This window comes from Kogia breviceps, chromosome 6 (genome assembly GCF_026419965.1).
Source record: "Kogia breviceps isolate mKogBre1 chromosome 6, mKogBre1 haplotype 1, whole genome shotgun sequence".
Taxonomy (NCBI): Eukaryota; Metazoa; Chordata; class Mammalia; order Artiodactyla; family Physeteridae; genus Kogia; species Kogia breviceps.
In genome coordinates, this window is record NC_081315.1 from 59,086,993 (window position 1) to 59,108,453 (window position 21,461).

Here is a 21,461-nt window from a genome sequence, read left to right on the forward strand (position 1 = left end):
TTATTTTATAAAAATTTAATTTATACTAAACTTTTCAAACAGTCCTTAGAAGTAATATTGAAAGCAAAAATTTTCATTCATGGGATTTCACAAAATGAGAGTCAGAATTAAGAATCTTGTCCTTTATTCATTATAGGAATGCTTAGTCAGATGTATATTTTGACATTACACAGAAAAACTAAACAGTGTCCAGATATTATAGCAGAAACCTGCCAGAATAAAGACTTTGAAGTAATTTTCAAAGGGTGTCTGTTACTATTTTATAACATACCACAAATCCATTTTATGTCAGCTATGAGGCTCTCAGAAACATGCTTTGTTTTTTCTCACTGATAGATTGCTTGTTTGATTTAAGAATCTTGGCCTCCAGCCTACTTTTCCAGATCACTTGTAAGTGTAATTGTAAGACAGTCCCATTGTTGATTGGTTTTCTTAACTTGTCCTTTATTATAAGGTAAAAGTTCTTTCCAAGTTTCTATTAATGTTAACTTTCCCATTTTACAGAGGCACACATAATATTATATTTGTCAAAAACTAAAATGTTCTCTCTCTCTCTTCCTTCTTTCACTTTTGTTAATATTGACTGCTTCACATATTTTAAAATCAAAGGTGATAGTGTTGTTGTTAGGTTTCATTTGCTGAGAGTGGTGGAGATCAAGAGATAGAACTTTTCACTAGGAAAAAAATTCTACAGCTATAAAATACGGTACATTAGGACTTGCAGTAGGGAGCATTTATCAAGAAGAAAGGACATGAACTGTAGTTTAAAGAAAAATTTGGAATGTGCCTATTTGATGTATTTAACCTATCATAGTATTTCATACCATAATAAATTACGACTCTCATGGCCTATTATAAACACTCCTGAAAGAGCCAATAAAATTTGGCCCATGTTTCTGTATATATGTTTTCAAGTAGCAACTAACTTTTATGTCTGAATCCAGTTCAGTAGAATCTCACATATGTAGAAATAGTTACTGTAGTTTTCATGGGTTTTAGACTTTGATTTTCAAATCAAGTCTAACCTAGAAATCTTCTGGGATTAATAAAGTTAGATAAAGTTTGAGGATAAAAATGTAGATTTGTGTTATAATGCACAATGGACCTTTTAAAGGGTGCAGTGTACTATAAAATCTACTCAGTTTCAGATAATTTTTTGTAGTTTTGACCCCTTTATAAGTGCTTTGGTGTCAGCACAGAAACTTAGTGGGATTTTCCACACTTTCAAAACAATGTTTAGTGAGGACCTGCTATATTTCCAATCAACTTTTTCTTTTTTTTAAAACTTGAAGCTGATATTTATGCAGATATTTGAGTTAGAATATGATTGAAATCCACATAAAACCATTTATCTAGGGAAATATTACTTCACATTTCACTTTATAGAACATTAAAAATGAATAAGTACAAAGAAGAATGACTTCTGCATACCAGCTTTTATATTTACACAATTAAAACATCTACATATTTTTATTCTTAAATGCTTACAAAATCTCTATAGGATCATGTCCAATCAACTTTTTCTGTTTAATTTTTCACTTCAAAGTAATTCAAGTATACGTGTACATACAAGCTTTTTTTTTTTTTTTTGCGATACGCGGGCCTCTCACTGTTGTGGCCTCTCCCATCGCAGAGCACAGGCTCCGGACCCACAGGCTCAGCGGCCATGGCTCACGGGCCCAGCCGCTCTGCGGCATGTGGGATCTTCCCGGACCAGGGAACGAACCCGTGTCCCCTGCATTGGCAGGCGGATTCTCAACCACTGCGCCACCAGGGAAGCCCCATACAAGCTTTTAAAAGTGACTTTTCACTGTAATATTTTCTGAAACACCATAAAATCAGGAATCTTGATGATCTATCTTCATTTTATCTTAGAGCATTGGAGACTCCTTGGTTCATAGCACTTTAGAAAAGAAAATCTAAAGAGAAATTAAATCACATTCATAACATTATAGGTAAGAAAATAATGAAACATTACACATTTTCTTGGAATTTATTGTTTAATAAAGCTTAGTTAAGCTCTTACTTGAAAGAGCTTAAGCTCTTATTTTTAAATACCCTCAATCAGCATATCTTTTTCCTCAGTTTTTTATTTTGGAAAATTTTAAATGAATGGAAGGTTGAAAGACTAGTATAACAAACACCTATATACTCATCACCTAGATTCACCAATTTTGTCACATTTGCTTAGAAAAACTAGGATAAGTAGTTTGCTTAGAGAAAATAGTAGATATTCTTTTATATTTTGTAAAGCACTTAAAATTAAGTTGCAGACATCACAACACTTCATTCATCATAACACTTATTTGCACATAAAATATTTTATATGCATAATATATTTATAATGCAAATAATATATTTGCATAATATATTTATATGCAAATATTTTATATGCATAATTTATATGCATTGCCTAAGAATAGGACATTCTTCTGTATATGTTTTTTAAAATTTATTTTATTGAAGAATAGTTGATTTACAATGTGTTAATTTCTGCTGTACAGCAAAGTGATTCCGTTATACATATATATACATTCTTTTTCCTATTCTTTTCCATTATGGTTTATTGCAGGATATTGAATATAGTTCCCTGTGCTACCCTGTGTATTTTTTTAAAGTACTTTTGTTTTTGAGTATAGTTTTTAGAATTTATTGCTATTTTTTTTCTATTTATAAGTTATTGCCTTGCTCTTTTTCTTTATTATATTATCTTGAGATTTGTTTTGTTGTTTTCTAATTTTCTAAGTTTTATATGAGGTTTGTGAGGTTTTTTTTTTTTTCTTAATAAGAGTTTAAATTTGTGAATTTGCCTCTTAATTACATGTTTGATATTTAGGTTTCTTGTCATTATTTTCTAAATAATCTGCCATGGGACTTTTTATTCTTATTTGGGAGAGTATTTTAAAATTTTGGAACCTTTTTAGACTTTTAAAATTTTTACTATATTCTACTTTGACTGCCTTATGGTTGAAGACTGCATCCTTTGTAGTTTCTACTTTTAAAAAATTCCTTGAGACTTTCATTGTGACCCATAGTATAAGATTAATATTCTTTTTCCAAGTATCACATGGACACTTGAAAATAACATGTGCTCTGAGGCTTCCAGGTAAAGATGGATTGAATGCATACCACAGTAGTAACTGATTAGAAAATGTCAAATCTTAAGTCAGCAATAGAGAAAACCAAAATATTAATATAATTTAAATTTCAGGATCTTTAAAAAGGCTAGGATCTGGCTCTAGATATCTCTGGAACTGAGTGTTAATGGTATGTGTGGGGATGGGGCAAGAACCTTCTGAAATAGGATTAGTTGAAAACTCTTGAAGAAGATCTTTACATATTTCATGACCCTAGGTAACTGCCCTTTCCCATGCTAGCAGATGGCGGGAAAGATTAAAACAAAGGTCTCTTACTGGGGGCGATCAGGAGTTGAGAAAATTGAAAACAGCGAGATTAAGTGAATATATGTATATGGAATGTTGAGAAATCCTCCCCTCCTCCCCACCCAGTCCTCTTCCCTTACCTGGCTCTCAGAATTCTGGCCACCAGTCTAGGCAGGAGATTAGATGAGGATTAATTCAAGGATAATTATAATAGGCTTTTGAGCAGCTTTGTAATATTTTCCTTCCCATTTGAACATTCATGGTGGTTTTACTCTTTCAGTATCTGGATGAAGAGGTAGTTCATTTCTGGTACTTTGATGAAAATTATTTGACATGATTTAAAAATAATTGTTATTATTTGTAGGTTGTTTTTTTTTTTTAATGTAGTTTGTTTTTGATACTTGTTTTCAGGCTCCCTTTTCCCTTCCTTCCTCCTTCCTCCCTCTTTCTCTTTCCTTTTATTTTATCCTTCTTTTAATAGCTCTCTGAAGTTTTTCTTTTCTATTTTCTTATTCCATATCCCTTTTTTTTCTCATCTCTACTCTTCCCTACCTCCTTGTTCATCCACTTACATGTTGGAAAGACATGAAAACTAGAATTAAATTTATGGGAAAATTAATGTGAATTAGTTGAAAGTGAATACCACAGACTAGTTTTTCAATGAAATACACCTAACTTTGATAACATAGACTATCTAATCTAAAAATGTTGCTTGATAGATGCTGCCTCAGTTAATTATGCTATATAATTAACAAATCAGTGGTTTATATTAAACAGTATTTTTAATGTAAATGTTCTCTAAATATGTTTAAATATTTTTCTGTAATTTTTTTTTTTTTTTTTGTGGTAACGCGGGCCTCTCACTCTTGTGGCCTCTCCCGTTGTGGAGCACAGGCTCGGGACGCGCAGTCTTAGCAGCCATGGCTCATGGGCCCAGCCACTCCACGGCATGTGGGATCTTCCTGGACCGGGGCACGAACCTGTGTCCCTTGCATCGGCAGGCGGGCTCTCAACCACTGCGCCACTAGAGAAGCCCTGTAATCTTAATTCACATTCATTACATCATATTCATTACATTCACGTTCATTGCATCATAAAACTTTTAAAACATATTTGACAGTCTTTGAATTATTACTAATTCCAAATTAGCGTCATCAGTAAGTTTATTATGAAACATTGATTCCTCCTGTGAGTGGAGTCCTACTTCTCCTATTTATTTTCTTATATCACAAGACAGATCCCTACTAGTATCCTGTGAAATCAACTTAAGTAAATAAAAGAGTAAAGTATTTTAAAGAAACTGTACTTTCAAAATATGTTATGCCACTTGTTCTGTTTTAATTTAGAAACTATTGCTATTTTAATTTATTAATATGGAATTAGAACATAAACTCTTAAGTAATTTGGATTGAGGAAGACTTCTAAAAACTTCATTAAATATAATTGAAATTTTGAAGAACATATTTTAAATGTAATATAATAGCCTAGCTTTGACATGAATGGTTATCATAGCATTAAAGGAAAAACAACTGTAACCCTTTTACAATCATGTAAATATCCAGATTTTGAGGACTTGTAAATAATAATGCTATTGGCAAATCAAACCATTTTCTTAAAAGAAAAAAAAAAACAGGATAGGACATCTCAGATTTCTGTTTATAATAAATCATGCCAAGACCTGATTTAACTAGTGTTTCTTGTCTGGGTTTCAAATATACTTGAATCTTTGACATACTTAATATAAAGGCAGTGTCTTTGATGTGCTTTTCCCCCCCTCTTTTTAAAGTTGTAGACATGTTCCATTCATAGGTGTGTATCACTGTGTTTTGCTTGTGTAATAGTGAATTGTTTTGTGGCAAGAATATTGTCAACTTGCCAGCTGATAAAAGATGATGTATATGGTAACAAAAATAAACAAGTTCAGGGAAAGGGAATATAAACATAGTAAAATCTTGTGTTGAAATCAGAGCCTTCTGTTTTAGCGAACATGTTAGAACAAGAAAAGTGAATGTGTCAGAGTTCAGTTAAACAAGATGTGAGTAGTATAGCACATGGAAAATGAAGCCTTATTTTGAAGCATCTAGATCCACAAGTTGAGAAAGTGGCAAACAAGGAGTATTGCTTAAATCAATTAGATACAAACAATAGTTGGATACAAGGTGGCAGCTCATTGGCTCATGGCTCATTGCCACTTCCCCTCCTCCTTTTCCTCCATTTCTTCCAGTTGATGATTAACTTTTCTTTCATTGCATTATTTTTGGTATATTGCAGTGTACTGTGTCATAGATAAGGAAATTTAAAGGTGGAAAATAAACTGTAGAATATAAAAGTCAAATTCTGTACTTTTTAGTTCTCATTAAAAATAAAGGAAGTAGACTGGCAGTAGATCTTAGATTTCTAAAAGTATGGGGCTAAGAAAGAGGAGAAAATAATGTTTACCCTGGACCCAATATGTGCCAGCATTTTGCTTGATGCTTTATTGTATATTTATTTAACTGGGATATATAGTCCTTGTAGAATTTTAGGATATATCCATTGTATGTATTTTTATCAGTGTTCTTACCAGTAGGCATATTAGAATTAAAAATAGTTTATTATCATTTTTAGTTTTCTTATCTATACTGTCATGAAATCAAATGATAATTTCCCAGAACTTTTGGGATTGGAAGTGTGACTCTCCCATTCAATCAGATATAAATAATAGCATAAGAAAAACCATACCATTTGAGAGAAACAGCTAACTTTGCTTTTTAATTCATTGCAGTAACTCAACAATGTAGTGATCATTGATCAATAGAATAACACATGATGAAAAATATGTGACATAACATGCAGTAGGGAAGTAAACTGACTTGCTTTCCTTTGTTTGCCAACCCATTTGTTAATAAGTAATTTTCAGTATACTACACACACAGCTTTCTTTCGTTAGCTTTATTTCAAAAACCAGTGATAAGTATGATAGCTTTTACTGAATTCTGTCTTTATCCAAATCCTGGTAGAAGAAATTGAATGGATCTGAAAGATAATTCCCTGCGATTTTCTTTTTTTTTCTTTTTTTCTTTTTTTTTTTTTTTGCAGTACGCGGGCCTCTCACTGTTGTGGCGTCTCCCGTTGCGGAGCACAGGCTCCGGACGTGCAGGCCCAGCGGCCATGGCTCATGGCCCCAGCCACTCCACGGCATGTGGGAACCTCCCGGACCGGGGCACGAACCAGTGTCCCCTGCCTCAGCAGGCGGACTCTCAACCACTGTGCCACCAGGGAAGCCCCCTGTGATTTTCATTAGTGTTACTTCTAAACAAATAATAACATTTAGTAATATAGTATTTACAGTAAACAATAAAACATCTATAAGATCCTATTATGAATTATTAAATATATTAAATGTAATACAAAATTACGGATTTTTCAGACAACTTTATCATGAGCAATGATGAAGGCTGCTTTGCCTTACAGCACCTGTAGATTTTGGTAAAGATATTGATTTGTTAAAGTGATGTAAAGCATAAATCATACTACAAGTTGTCTTTGCATGAATTTTTGTGTACTTGGAGATAAATAATGTATTCTAATACAGGAGTTGGAAAACAATGGCTCTATGGTCTGTTTTTGTACCACCTGTGAGCTTAGAATGGTCTTTTAAGAGGTTGTATAAAAAAAGAATATGCAGCAGAAATCATATGTGACCCTCCAAGCCTAAAATATTTACTCTTTGGTCCTTTACAGAAAAAGTTTGCCAACCCTAAAATATAAATATATAAAACATAAGCCTGGGAAGTTCTGGTTCCGAGTGAGATGGTGTAATAATCACATGACACCCTATCTCTCTCAGTGAGTGCACCTATTATAAAACCTGGACAGAATGCATGGAGCAGCTATTTGAAGACTCTGAAAAGTCAGTAGTAGCAGGTGAATTAGGGAAGACCAGAATTTGAAGTACCACCAAACTGGCGGTGAGTTTGCCATTTTCCCTTTTGTGTTGTCACATGGCCTGGTCTCAGCATAGCCTGAAACTGGGAAGTAGACATCAATGCAGGCAGAGAGCCCCAGGAGAGCTCTAAGAGAAGTCCTCTACCTCAGGCTTGGGAAATAGAGATCATGGCTCCTAACAGTGACAGTGGGTGCAGAGGAAGACACAAGTATCTAAAATTGAGGAATGGGGTTGCCTTACTTTCTGATTGGAGGATCTATGGTCTCAAGAGGTAGGGGCATGCACCCTTTTCTTATCTTCTCTATCTTCCTGCCAGTTGGCCCCCACTGCCGAAACAGTTGGAGGAAGTAAGAGGCAAAATGTAAATAAAACCTCAGCTTTCTGGGCGGAGTGCTGAAAAGGAGAGCCCCACGGAACCAGAAAGTACTGGGGATATCAAGGGGTGGGGTACTTAGGAAAGGGATCTCATAAAAATTATGTATTAACTTCTGGAGCTGAAATTAATGGAGGTGACAGAGGAAAGAGTCAGAGAACTTGAAGGTAGATCATAAAAATTATTCAATCTAAAAAAAACAGAGATGAAAAATTGGAAAAAAAAAAAAAAAAGACCATCAAGGCCCTATGGGAAGATAACAAAGATCTAACTTTCATATCATCAGCGTCTCAAAAGGAAAGGAGGAAGTATTGTGCAGAAAATTACTTTTTTAAAAAATGGCAAGATTATGGAGAAACTCTCATACATTTATGGTTGGAATACAAAATAGTGCAGCCACTCTAGAATACAGTTTGATAGTGTCTTGTAAAGCTAAACATACGTTTACTGTAAGGTCCACCAATTCCATTCCCATAGAGTTGAAACATTGATGGTGAAATCAAAACTTAACGTTCACACAAATATCTGAACACAAATATTTATAGGAACTGTAGTGATAATCATCAAAAGATGGAAAAACCTCATTTATCCTTCTATGTGTGAATGGATTTAAAAAAACACGTGGTACATCTGTATAATGGAGTGTGACTCAGTGATAAAAAAAGGTATGAACTATTGATAGACACAACAATTTAGGTCAGTCTCAAAATGTTACATACTGTAACCTGAGTGAAAGTAGTCTCAAAAGGTTACATACTGACACCAAAAGCACAGGTAACAAAAGAGATAAATTGTATTTTATCAAAACAAGACTTTTCTGCATCAAAGGACACTATCAACAGAATGATATGGCAAGCCACTGAATGGCAGAAAATATCTGCAAACTATATATATACCTGATAAGAGACTTGTATCTAAAATATATAAAGTACTCTTATAACTCAATAATAAAAAGATAACTAAAGTGAGCAAAGTATCTGAACACACATTTCTCCAAATAAGATATACAAATAGCCAATAAACACGTGAAAAGATGCTCAGCACCATTAGCCATCAAGAAAATGCAAATTAAAACCAGATGAGATACTGCACTATACCTATTGCAATGGCTGTTACCAAAAAAACAGAAATTAGTGTTGGCAAGAATGGGGAGCATTGCTGGTGGGGATGTGAAGTGGTGCAGCTGCTGTGGAAGATGGTGTGGTGCTTCCTCAAAAAATTAAACAATTACCATAAGATCCATCAATTCTACTTACAGATATATACCCCAAAGAATTGAAAGCAGGGACTCAGAGAGGTATATGTACACCCATGTTCATAGCAGCATTGTTCACAATAGCCAGAAGGTGGAAGCAACCCAAGTGTCCATCTAAGGCTGGATGGATAAACAAAATGCGTATGTTCATACAGTAGAATATTATTCAGCCTTAAAAAGGAAGGAAATTCTGACACTTGCTACATGAATGAAACTTAGAGACATCATGCTAAATGAAATAAGCCAATCACAAAAGGACAAATATATGATTCCGCCAAATATTTGTCCAAAAGGACAAATATTATATGATTCCAAATGCGATATGAGGTACCTAGAGCAGTTAAATTCATAGAGACAGAAAGTAGAATGGTAGTTGTCAGGGGCTGAGTGTTGAAGGGAATGAGGAGTTAGTGTTTAATGGGTACAGACTTTTAGATGCAGGAGATAGAGTTCTAGAGATAGATGGTGGTCAGAGTTGTACAACAATGTGGATGTACTTAATGCCACTGAACTGTATACTTCAGAATGGTTAAAATGGTAAATTTTATGTATATTTTACCATAATTTTTTAAATTATGGAGGAAAGAAAACAAAGGTTACATATAATTATTCCATCTGTATGACATTTTTTAAGAGATGAAAAGTTGCCAGGGATTAGGAGTGGCTAAGAGAGTCCACATGAGGGATGAGGAAGGATTTTTGGGGTTCTGTGTCCAATACTGTGGTAGTAGTTACTCAAATATATGCAGGAGTTAAAATTTATAGAACTGTACACCCCCAAAAAGTTGACTTTTACTGCCTTTCAATTCAAAAAATATAATTAAATATCTGTATAAGCCTGTAACAACATAATTAGCTGTTAGGACCCATGGTTGTGGGGGGATGGTGGAGGTCTGGGTCTATCCTTCAGTACCAAAAGTGAGAGTGGTTTTTATTTTGTTTCAGGGAAACGTGAAGAAATAAAGTATGCCTTGTCATTTATAGCATTTTAAAGGACTGGTTTTATAGTTTAAAATGCTAAACTAAAACTGGTTTTTTTTTTTTATCAACAGGTGATAACATGCACATAATAATAATATTTGAAAAATACTGAATAGCATAAATAAGAATATAAACATTATTTTAAAATTGCAATTGGTAACATTTTTGTGCTTTTCATTACTGCTCTTTCTCTATGCATGTATTTGTGTGTGTGTGTAGCAGAGCAGAAACCTTACTCAGAAACCTTGATGAAGGAATGGAAAAGGGAAGCCTCGAGCCCTAAAAACACCTTCTCCCTGAGGGTAGGGGAGTAAATGAATTTTAAGGGGTAGGAGGCAGGCATATCATCAGGGCTCTAGGAAAGGGGAGGAGATTTCCAAGGCACTATGCATTTATTTTTTATGTAATTGCTGTCATACTATATATTGAGTTTTCTGTTCTCTTTTCCTTAAATACTGTATATTGAATATTCTTCGGAATCATTAAAATTCTTATAAAGTATTATTTTCATAGCTGTATTGTGGATATATCTTAATTTATTCAATTTTACTCCTTTTCTTGGGCATTTAGATTGTTTCCAGTATCACTTGTTATTATAACCATGATTCCTATGAACATAAATTCTTATAAATTCTCATGTGCACAGAATACAGTCTGTACAGCTCTATTGAAAAGTCTGAATTTAGTGGAGTACAAACATGAAATAGTCTTCTCCATCCCCTGATTCCAAGTGTGCCATGTACAATTTTTCTTCTCTGTTATGCACAGGCATATTAGGTGACAGGCATAATTCTAGTGGCTCTCAGTAATTAAAAGTGCAGTGAGTTTCAGTTCAAAACTGTGATCTCATATCCAGAGATTTTCCTTGTTCAATTTGGAACCAGGCTTTTATAGCTCATGATCTGAAGCAGGGAGGGCTTAGTAAAATTTCACTCACACCTTCTCCCACTCTAGACTGTAGAGTGCTGCAGTGACTTGATTCAGTTCTGAATACCTCACCCCACTCCCTGTTCCAGGCCCAACTCTTCTGTGGTAGAGGCTTAACAAAGGGAATAAGGGAGAAGAGGCAACTGCCCCGTCTTATCTACCTGTATTTGTGGTTCCTACTTTGGTAGTTGCCACTTCTCTGGCCAGTGGCCAGCTCTTACTGATTCGATGTCCCTCAGGCATATGTTCAACAAGCTAGTATCTTCTTCTGGCAGTGCCCCCAGTCTCTACACAAGAGCCTCTTGGAGGCTTGACTCTTGGCCTGCTTCTACTTAGCATGGTTGTTGATTATGGTGAGAACTTTTTGGCCTTAATTGTTGGCATCTTTCTTTAAAATATAGGGCATGCGCTACATGCCTTTTTTTGCTGTCAGATTTAGGCCCTGGTCATCAGTCCTGAAGAAACTTCCAGAAAGGCCCCATGCAACATCTTGTTTCAAGTGCATATATAAAAATTATGGCAGAGGAGTTGCCGTGAAACAGTTGCTAAGCATTTTTCCTACTTTTATTTTAAATGGCAATGGAATTATTAGCTTGACAAAACATTTTTTTTGCCTCATTTGCATAGTAGATGCATTGTAGGATACCAAAAGTCTGTCAGCAACCAACAAAACTTTCTGTTAAACACAACAAAACAAAAATCTTTTCTGCTTTAGCAAAAAGTAATGGTTTCTTTTGCCCATTCACTTTCTCAGACATCCTTTGGTCTATCTTCCACACCAGAGGTGTGCGAACTGTGGCCTGTGGGCCACTTTCAGCTCTCCACCTGTTTTTGTAAGTAAGTTTTCTTGAAGCACAGCTATGGTCATTTGTTTATGTATTGTCTATGATGACTTTTGTACCACAGCAGCAGAATTGAGTATTTGCGACAGAAACCGTTAGGCCTGCAAAGCCCAAAATATTTACTGTCTGACCGTTTACAGAGAAAGTTTTTCTACTCCTGTTTTACACCCTTCCTATAAAATTCTTTCTAAAACGTAAACCAGAAATACCATTCGTCTGCTTAAAAACATTAAGTAGCTTCTCACTGTTGACAGAATATATTCTAAAATTTTTAGCTTTACATTCAAATCTTTTTATAATTTAGTGTCAAATCACTATGTCAAGTTCAAATTCAGGATTTCCTGTTATTTTCTGCGATGCAGCTTGAAGTCTAGTTACAAATTGGCAGCTTACAGGCTGAGTTTGGCCCCCAGACTTGTTTTGTTTTATTGATTCAGCATTTAAAAACTAGATAATGTCACATAGAAATCGAGATTTCTAGTTGTTCTTCACCAGTCAAGCATTCTGATAAACCGGCCTCAGAGCCCTCAGTGTAACATTCTGTTAGCACTGAATGGCTGCTGCCTCTTCCCTATGGAGCAGTGCTCTCCACCTATGCACAGCCTGTGTCCTGTGGGTCCTGTATGCATATGCACTCAAACCCAGTTCTCTTCAATCATGCATGTTACCCGCTGTGGCCACTGTAGCCATTTGAGTTTGCAACCCTGGGCCTAGATATAGTGAGCTGCCTTCTGGTCACCTGATCCACCTGTTCTCACATTACCTCTTGCTGCTCCATCTGCCTAGAAGATCCTCTTTGTCCTTCAGAATTCTTCATCCTTTAAGACTCAATTTAAATATAACCTTTGTGAAGCCTTCTCTGTCAAAGTCAGTCACTTCTTCCTCTCTACCCTTGTGGCACTTTGTTCATTTGATTAGAGTAGCACCTGTCATGTTGTATTTTAGTGACCAGATGGTGAGCTCCTTGACGTTAAGGTTTGTGTTACTCATCTTTCTGTTCCTAGTCCCCAGCATGTTGCTCAACAAAGAGTGAAGGCCAAGTAACTGTTGCTGAGTTGTATGCTGTTAACATCTAAAAACTGGGAAGGTAGGAAAGGATTCATTAGGTGGAAAGAAAAATTCATATTTTTCCTACTGAGATGTATATTCTTTCCCTTTCAGTATTTCATTTAGTTTCCTCTTTTTCTCCCCTTAGTTTATAACCAACTCATTTGTGGTTCCCAGACAACTGACACTTTACTTTTCATAAGGATTACCAACACTTACTAGCTGTGTCCAGGGTCACAAGCTAGTAAATGGTGGAAATGGGGTTCAAAGTCACATTTCTCTGCCTTTAGAGCTCATGCACATAGCTGCTGATCCACTCCTTATCATGTGGGTGCTTTTGAATAAGTTACAAAGTTTTCTAAGTCTCAGTTTCTAACTGTAAAAGAGGAATGATAATGGTTCCCATCTTTAGGATACTTGGGAGAAATGAATGAGGATATCTATGTAATGCTTAGAACAGAGTTTGGCTTAGAGTAAGCACCCAATAAATAGAGCTGCTCTATTATTATTATTATTATTATTATTACTGCTGCTGCTGCCACTACTACTACTACTACTACTGTTACTTAATGTTGTGTAGGAGATACACAGACTGTCTTGTCTTCCTTTTCTTGGTTTAGACTTTCAGGAGTCAAGGGAATTGAGTATTGGCCCACCTGCAGAAACCATTGCCAGGCTACCCTTTTTGTAACCCTAGAACATTGCACTTGGAAGGGGTTTTGGAGGTCAGGTGTTCTAACAAGTGCTTATCCAAAGCAGCAGTCCTCTCTGCAGTTCCCAGCTAGAGATGATCAGTCATCTAGAGCCAGTTACAACATTTACAGTGACAGAAGCTGGCCACTTTAGGTAGAACATGTGATTGTTTAAAAACTGTGCACACACACTTTGCTTTTTCTTTTTTATTTCTGTCCTCTGTAAAATGTAGAAAATTAAGTTGAATCCTTTTTCTATACTGTTGTCCTTAGTCCTTTAAAGTATTTGAGCCGAATTAAACAGCGACACTGGTGGTTCTCAAAGTGTAGCCCTTTTAACTTGAGCCCCTTTCTTCAGGAGCCTTTCTTCTCTCTTCCCCTTTCTTTTTTTAAAAAAAAAATGTATTTATTTATTTTTGGCTGCGTTGGGTCCTCTTTGCTGCGCACGGCCTTTTTGTAGTTGTGGCGAGCGGGCGCTACTCTTTGTTGCGGTGTGCGGGCTTTTCATTGCAGTGGCTTCTCTTGTTGAGGAGCACAGGCTCTAGGCGCGCGGGATTCAGTAGTTATGGCATGCGGGCTCAGTAGTTGTGGCACGCAGGCCCCGTTCTGCAGCATGTGAGATCTTCCCGGACCAGGACTCGAACCCGTGTCCCCAGCGTTGGCAGGCAGATTCTTAACCACTGTGCCACCAGGGAAGCCCCATCTTCCCCTTTCTTTTAATCAAAGAATCCTTGAAAACCCTAAAAGCATAGGCTAAAATTTTTGTGTGCTTGTGTGCATTTTCTGGAGCAAGTTTTGATAACCTGAAAAAAGTTTAAGAATCACTGTCTTAGACACTCTCATGACTATGGTTTGTCCTGCATATGTCTGCATCTCAAAGGGACAAACAGTGGTTAAGAACCACAGTGTTTTAGTTTTCTCATAATGGTAGAGAGTGATTGAAAACAAAGGTTAGGAATTGCATAGAAAGAGGAAAATCTGAGAGTCAAAGCAAAGAGGTATAGTTCAGCTGTATCAATTGAGCCACCACCCTGACATCTTTGGGAAGTCTTCCAACTAGTCTGCTTAGGGAATTATTTCTGATATAATAAGGATGTTAAGCAGAAGGGAGGATTCAGTAAATCAGTCTTTTCTTAAAAACATTTATGCTACAGAACAAGGAATAACTATTTTGCCCTGTAGTGGACAATCACTTTAGCTAAACATAGGTACTGTTGTGACTATTATATATTCAAATACACATATATACACACACAAATACAGTGCTTAACATAGTTCAGTATCGCCTTCAAGGTCAACCCGTTCCACTCCCCCCGCCCCCACTTTTTTCCTGCTTTGCCAAGTCTAATGCTCTGCTATTGAGAATCTAACAGATAATATATCCTCAAAATGGTCCTCCTTACCTTTGTCAGGCCACAGTATGTTACGGTGTGGAAAAGCACTACTGGAAGAACAGAGCAACTGAGGTATAGATGGAGAAGCTTGTAAATGTTGCTTTCCTGAGTTATCTCTAGATCATTGTTGGCCCAAATAAATTTCCTAAGCAAGTTTTGATAAAATGCATGCATGCATACATTTTTTTTACATAGCTATCTTGTCATCGGTAGTCAATTGTGTACTCAAAGTTATACCCATAAAATATATCTTTTTCATAATTTTACAAAATATCTAAAAGAAAAAGTAAAGTGAGGTATTATGGCTAAAAATATATTTTAAGATTCAGTAGAGGATATAGTTCTGATAATTAGAGGTGCTAAAATTTGGACAAAAGTGTAAACTATGTTTTAAAACAATTTGTATATTTTTAATGAAACCATTGAAGGCATCTGTTTTGCATTTCTTTTTTGTTCTTCTTGTTGTTTGGTTTTTTTGTTTTGCATTTCTAAAGCCTATGTTGTTAGCTTATTGTAGGAATGGCAATATAAGTCTGCAGAAAGTACAGTTACAAAAATCTGAGTTTAGTATACACAGCCCAACAGTATAGCTTGTAACTATCAAGGAAGATATATTGGACCTCTTGCTTTTTCTTGTATCTATTGCTTTCCCAAATCTAAGGTAGGTATAGGTCTTTACAAAGGGTAAAGGAACTCCTTAGAGCTGTGTTGGTTACTTCAGTTGATAATAGAAAGGAGGACATTTTGAGGGAAGGTGGAGAATTAAGAGAGGAATGAAAGGACACATGTTGATACTCTTGGTGTTTTGTTTTGTTTTCTTTTTTTTACCATAGCAAATGTAAGGTGCCCTGTCTGTCAGTGAACTACTTACTTCAATACAACTTAAAGTCTATAAGTTCTGTGGATTTAATGAGGAGAACTAAGCATTGCTGGATTTTTTCCCTCCAAACTCCTACTTGTGGATTGGCATAAAGTGAAAATTCCTCCAGTAATGCCCAAACCTTCTCATTTAGGGTTTGGTACTGCATCATGCCTTAGTGAATGTCGAATAAATGTTGTCTGATGATGATGAGAATATTTTGTTTCAGGAGGAATTCTCTTTATGCTTATGTACCACATTTCTCACAATTGTCTCAAGAGTCATTGGAAGATAGAATTCTTGTTTGAACTCTTACTGTCTAATTTTTGCCAATTACACTATTATAAGTTTTATATGAATTTTAAAAACTGGATTCATTTGGCAAAGTGCAAAATCCTCTAAACATAGGAATGCAATAGAACTGATTTTAACTGGTATATTTAAGAAGAATAACATGCACTGAATTTGAATGATAAACTAAAGGACTTTCCAAAGATGTGTGCTGGGTATAGGTGTTTTATGAATAGGGCTCATTCACTATATATTTACTTACTGTAGCTTTTACTATGTAGCAGGATAATTGTTACTGCAGAGTTAGAGTGTTAGCATAGCATCTTGAAAATGTCTCTGTGTGGGATATGTTATGTGAATGTGCGTTGTCAAGTAGTTTCATTTTGGACTTTTGAAAGCATTAACTTCTAAATATTTTCTTAGTTTCTTTAAAAAAATAAACAAATAACTTGAAGAAAAAATATCACTAATTCCTTGGTGATAGGGAAGGGGTGGGGGGAATGGTGTATTCTGCCCCAGGATATGCTTTGGGGAAATTACTTGGAATTCAAGGAATCGAAAGTGGAGTAACTTTAAAACACTTTGCTATAATGTGTTCTAAAAGGTAATTAAGTCTTGACATGTAAAGACATTTTAATGTAGTATTCTGAAAAAAGAGTTACGGAAGTTTTTTTCTGTCACAGTAGGGTCTCCTAATGCATAATTTGCACTAGTTGAATATTTGAAAAAACTGTCTGGAACAACTACTCATGCAGTTACCAAAAACTGTATTATCATCTCACTTTCACATCATTAACGTTATATATCCTTTTCTTTCAGCTGGATATGTCAAGTGACCAGATAGCTGCCAATCTGCAAGCAGTTATCAGTGAAGTTTGTAGGCAAAGACCGCTGAATTTGGGTAAGTGGTTCTCTGGGGTAGACTTCCTTGTAGCTCTGTGATACTTTAAAAATGTAAAATATTAAGAAAACAATCCAGTTAATATGCAACTGCAATAACAATATTTCCAGGGATTAAAGAAATACAACTTAATTCTCCAAAGGATTCCTAATGACCTTATTAAGAAGTTGTAGTTGTTTGGAGAGGAGACCTCTTTAACATTAATAAGGAATACATCGTGAAACCTTTAATAAATTCCCACATTATTTCTACCATTAAATGTAATAAAGTTTGAAAGAAAACTGTAACGGATTGCCTTAAACTTACAATAGTGCTTAAGCAGAAACTAAAGTCATTTATGAGATAGATGATATTTTGAAGCCAGACCATTCACTTTGTCACTGGTACTAGCAGTTGGGTTTCTTAATCTTATTTATTTTAGAAAAGAAACAAGGTTTTTAATCATGTCACAAGAATCACTATTTATAAGTGGGGTGATTCCTGGAGAACAGTGAAACTTGATGTGGAAGCTGTGTCATAGGCTAGGAACATGTGTAGTACCCACTGCATTACCTGCCCTTCACAGTCCTTCCTCAGGCAAACGTGTTCTCTTTCCGCTGGTTGAAAGCAAGCAAGAGTCTGTAACCTTCAATTGACTATGCACTTATAGGCTTACCATTATAGGAATCTGTCATGTTTCATTTTATAAACCAAGTGTATAATTAAAACAGAATCTCACATTATGTTTAACCTTCTTTGGGAGTTAAACACACTGGTGAATAAATACCTCATTTGTTAATTCTGTTGTGCTTGATATGGCCATACTACTTAGTGATTGTATGTGTATAGATTCTTCTCTTTCATAGAGAACTTTGTTTTGAGTATAGGAGCCTCTGAACCTCTATCAGGAGTAGAATGATGAACAGTAAATCTCTAAAAGCAATGTAGTTATCTTCTCTTTGCCATTTTAACTGAGGATCCCTTAACATTGTTCTTATGAAGGGCTTTTTAATTTTTAAGGAATTTTACTAAATGTTTGGTAACACAGAGTTAGTATCTGTGCTGACTGTTTTAAATAAATATTTAGAATCTTGCCATCAAATGTAAATATCATCACCTGTTCCCTTTACTATTGACTTTGCAATGAAATAAATTCTAGGTGATCACCTTCTGAAAGAGAGAAATGAATTATTAGTGAATATGTGTAGTTTCATGTGTAAATCTCTTAATATATTATGGTACAGCTAGTTTGTCTGCTACTCTAGAAATGAAGCGATCTTCCCTTTGTTATAATTCAAAATAATAGTTAGTAATATTAGTACTTTTCAAGTGAAAATATAACACGAGTCCTATAAAGTTTCTTGTGGTATGTTTTTATTTGCTCATTAAGTATCTATGGAATAAAATGAAAATTGATTCCTGTCTTTGTTTTCAGGACCCTTTGTGGTACGTGCTTTCCTTCGAAGTTCAACAAGTGAAGGTTTGTTACTAAAGATCGAGTCATTATTGCCTAAAGAAGTAGAACCCAAGGAAAGTGACAAAAATGCTGCCTAAATGTGTTTCATTGAGAAATTATTTTCAGTGGATCAAGAAACAACAGAGAAAATTAAAAACTGTTTAATTTCTAAGTTTGGTGTCTTGTTATTTCTTGATCATCATACTTGAAAGTAATTTTTAACCCTGGAAAATCTTATAATACTTTCAAAACTAAGAAAATAAAATTTGCTCTGTGTCTGAACCTAACTTTTAGATCCTGTTAAATTTTCTTCCTTAGTATTCAGATTCTACAGTCTGGTAATTATAGCAGCAATTTCTAGCTTAATAACTTTCCCTTGAGAGTCATACCATCTGTGGGAAAAGTAACATCCTCAATTCCCATAAGACAGAGAATGGCAGAATCATGAGCTACATCACAAATATGACTATTTTCTAAGGAAAAATGTGGAAAATCTTCATTCTAATAATTCCTTAATGTCTTTTGTGATAGCATGAATATAGAAAATGATTAAGCCCTTAAAACAAGTAGATGGAAAACTTTTTTTTCTCTTAGGAATCAATTTATAGTATTTGTATTTTTTGTAATAACAATATTATATATTTTATTTATTTATTTATTTTAAAAATATTGTATATTTTAATGGTGCTTTGTAATATACAAGGCACTGTGTTTGTTTTTATATACTTTATTTGATCCTAAATTCCTCTGCTTAATAGCAAGTTGTTAGTGTTTGTTGAATGAATATCCCATGAGGTAGATAAAACAACTTAATTTATGGGTGAAGAATCAGGCTACCAGTTTGCATGCTGGTGTTGGTCCTTAAGTGTTTACTGGTATGTGACAAAACAAAAAAAATAAGGATAATTTTGTCATGCAGTTGCTAACTGTCCTTTCTTGGGAACGATTTCTTTTACTCTGAGACTATCTTCCACTTATTTTAGGGGATGTTCATGGGCTTTTTCTTATATGAAATAATAGTCCTGATAAATTTGTTGGTGGGTTTTAATAACGCTCACTTTGTAAATAATATTTTGACGGCTCCATATAGGTCTCCCCAATTGTTTTTGAAATTTTAGTGGTCTGAGAAGTCCAAAAGACTCTGAACAACATTGTACTCCACTAAGCCTTTTTTCCCACAGGAAAATTAAAATTTAAGGGCTGTTTATTAAAAACAACTGTAGCATTAACTACAAAACAGTAACAGCAGTTACCTTTTATTGAGTGCCTACTACTATCTTATGCTTTATATGCATTCTCTCATTTCATCCTCTCAGGAGTTTAGTAAGAAGGGTGATACTCTCATTTTACAGTTAAGGAAATTGAAACTTGTGGGAGGTCCTATAAGTGGCAAACTGAGGTTCAAACCTACATTTGTCTGATTTTGAAGCCTGTTCTCTTAACCATTAGGCTATTTTACCTCCTTTTTATGTGTTCTAAGATAAATTAAACTAACCAATTTTAAATTTTCAAAATATTGAATAATTACACTTCAGTTTCTCGGTATGTCTAGTTATGGGGTTATGGCACAGTGATGTGAAGAAAGTTGAAATAAAAGGGTTGGAGTAGTGGGATGAGAAAAGAGAAGTGCAGGATGGAGAGAAAAAGATATCTACTTGTTTCCCACATTTATGGTCTTCTGAAAGCATACTGATTGTTATTGAAAGACCCTAGTTCACAGAGTAGAAACTCTATTACTGTATTTGTAGGTTTTCTTCTGATTAATAGAGTAAGTATACTCTTATTATAGAGAACTTTAGAAACACTAAGAAATATAAAAAAATAAATCACTCAGAGTCCTACTACTCAGATAACCAGTATTAATATTTTGGTGCTTCCCATTATCTTTTTCAATTGACAGAGAAAGAGAGACAGAGAAACAGAGGGAACATGTACACACATGATGTTATATAAAGTAAGCATTTCCCCATATTATTTAAAATCTCATATGAAAAGCATTTTAATGATTGAGCAATATTTCGTCCTATTGATGTTCTAATTTATGGAGTCATTTCTTAGTTTCGGGGCATTTAACTTGCTTTCAGGTCCCCCTTTACCTTATTATTTACAATGCTTTGGAGAAAATGTTTGAGCATAATTTAGTTTCCTCTATATTTCTAGAGCTGACATTCCTGAGTTAAAAGGTATGATATGGCTAAAGGTCTTAATTATGTCTTAGGAAGGTGCCTTTCTGAGCAGAACTAAACAGAACAAGGAAATCTGGTTGGAAAACTTGCTCTGGGCAAGAGCATTCCAGGGTCTTATTAACTGGCCTATGAATAAATTATTCCCTAACCTTCTGTTAGAGCATTTTTCCTATTGGCTAACTAGAACTAATGTTGAGTGTTCATAATGGTATGCTTCTGGAAAAATAGTAGAATTACACTAGATTACTTTTCACATAAACCTCTCTCTTTTGTGTTATTAATGTATTTTCTTCTTTCTGAGAAAACAGTAAATTAAAATCTTATATTTAAAAAGAGTAAAAAGTTTTAAATAATTATGGTAAATATCAATACTAGTAATTCTCAAACATTAGCCTGCATCCAAATTACCTGGAGGGCTTGCAGGCACAAATTGCTTGGCACCAGTCAGCGTCTGGGGTGGACCTTGAAAATTTACATTTCTAATAAGTTCCTGTTGCCAAACCCAGTTCATGCGCCTGGTGCACAGTGAGGCCAAACAAACCAAAATGTTGGAGTTTGGAGCAGAGAAAGGTTTATTTCAAGCGCCAAACAATGAGAATGGGCTGCTTGTGCTCAAAAAGCCTGAACTCTCCCAAGGTTTTTAGGGAAGAGTTTTTGTAGGCAAAATGTGGGGGGAGGACTGAAAGGTGTGTGACCTTCCCCTGATTGGTTGGTGGTGAGGTAACGGGATGATGTTCCACGAAACTCAGTCATTAGCCTTTGGGTTCCAACCTGTCTGGGATCCAGAGCTTGTGCTCTGACTGAAGTTACCATTCTCTACCTGGGTGGGATAGTTCCTGGAGAACTATCAGGTTGTTATGTATAGCCCTTGAGGAGGAACCGGGACTCTGCCCCATCGCTGCACTGTTTCTTGACTGCCTTTCCTTTGTTTCTGCATTCCTTCACTCTTCTGTTTGAATCTGCCCTC

General features: G+C 35.3%; 1 protein-coding gene across 12 annotated transcripts in view; it reads left to right on the forward strand.

Moving 5' to 3' along the window:
• The window catches only part of MRPL1 (mitochondrial ribosomal protein L1), a 107,273-nt gene that overhangs the window by 76,436 nt on the left and 9,376 nt on the right, over positions 1 to 21,461 (forward strand). For 7 of the 12 annotated variants that reach the window (XR_010841034.1, XR_010841033.1, XR_010841031.1 and 4 more), the window contains exons 8-10: positions 16,792 to 16,873; positions 18,288 to 18,332; positions 20,209 to 20,262. Coding sequence is in view for 8 of the 12 variants with exons in the window: in XM_067035892.1 (XP_066891993.1) it covers positions 16,792 to 16,873; positions 18,288 to 18,332; positions 20,209 to 20,261 (180 nt within the window). In the remaining 4 variants the exon portion in view is untranslated. Of the gene's footprint in view, positions 1 to 16,791; positions 16,874 to 18,287; positions 18,481 to 20,208; positions 20,263 to 21,461 lie in introns of those variants that run through there. The other 5 variants (XM_067035887.1, XM_067035888.1, XM_067035889.1 and 2 more) reach the window with 2 other exon arrangements.